Below are 1,367 nucleotides of genomic sequence, written 5' to 3' on the forward strand. Positions count from 1 at the left end.
ACAGAGAAAGGAACAGAGAGAAAGAGAAAGAAAAATTGGGAACATTCATCTTATTCATATATCTGTACAGCCCTTCCATTTATACCCTTGACTAATGCCTTGCCTTCTAACCCGTGTCTGATACTACTCCAATTAACCTTTACTCCAACTAAACCCAATTCCCTAACTAACTTCTAACTAACTGACATACCACCCTATCACTGCCTTGCATATTACAACACCAGCAATTACAACCCACACTATACAACACTACACTACTAATACACGTGCACAATTACTTACAGTCATACCACAAAATATCCCACAAATATCCCATTCAATCATACCACAAAATATCCCTAACAAGTACCCTCCCCTTAAAACACCTTGCCCACAAGGTGAGGATACTGTTGTTGAAGCAGGTACAGGTCTTTCCAGGTGGCATCATCCACACTTTCCCCTTGCCATTGCACCAGTACTTGAGTAATGGTTTTGCTTCTCAAATTATGAGTTCTAGTCTTCAAGACAGCCACTGGTTCAGGACTCAAACTGCCAGCTGCATCCACAGAAGGTAATGAAGGAACCACAACCACATGCTTGCCCAACTTCTCTTTAAGACAGGAAACGTGGAATGTAGGGTGGATTCTAGAATCTGGTGGTAGATCTAACCTGTAGGATACCTTGCCCACCCTATGCAAAACTTGAAAAGGTCCATAATATCTTGGTGACAACTTGCCCAAATGCTTCTGGTTCATTGATTTCTACTTGTAAGGCAGCAACTTGAGGTATACCCAATCACCCCCAGCAAATTCCCTTTTAGTCCTGTGCTTATTAGCATTCACCTTCATCATTTCCTGAGCTACTACCAAATTCTGCTTCAACAAGGCTAGAAGCTGCTGTCTAGTCCTTAATTGCACATCAACACTATCAACTATAGTGGTACTTGGAATATAATCCAATAGCTTGGGAGGAGGACAGCCAAATAAAGCCTCAAAATGGGTTAACTTGGTAGAGGTATGAAATTAGTATTGAACCAAAATTCAGCCAATGGTAGCCATTCCACCCAAGTCTGAGGTCTATCAGCTGCAAATAATGAGAGGTGATAAGCTAAGGACATAACCAGCTGCACCCCTTGCAATATCATCAACTCTTGCCAAAAATGAAAGGTGAAAACAAAATCTCTATCACTTACAATTGTAGTTGGCATACCATGCAATTTTAACACGTGTTGTCGGTAGAGATTAGCCACCTTGGCAACTGTATAAGGGTGAGACAAGGGAATAAAATGGAAAAACTTGGTAAGCCTATCCACTACCACTATAACCACATCTTTGAATTGAGACTTAGGAAGGCCTTCAACAAAATCCATGCTTACATCAAGCCAAGGT

At 41.2% G+C, this 1,367-nt stretch overlaps 1 protein-coding gene across 1 annotated transcript; it reads right to left on the reverse strand.

The window, feature by feature from the left end:
• Positions 1-356: 356 nt before the first annotated feature.
• LOC142639536 (uncharacterized) lies at positions 357-734 on the reverse strand. Its single transcript, XM_075813697.1, has one exon. The coding sequence runs from the start codon at positions 732-734 to the stop codon at positions 357-359; it is 378 nt and encodes a 125-aa protein (XP_075669812.1).
• Between the last annotated feature and the right edge of the window lie 633 nt (positions 735-1,367).

The sequence above is a fragment of the Castanea sativa genome, chromosome 6, assembly GCF_040712315.1.
Source record: "Castanea sativa cultivar Marrone di Chiusa Pesio chromosome 6, ASM4071231v1".
In the NCBI taxonomy this organism is placed as follows: domain Eukaryota; kingdom Viridiplantae; phylum Streptophyta; class Magnoliopsida; order Fagales; family Fagaceae; genus Castanea; species Castanea sativa.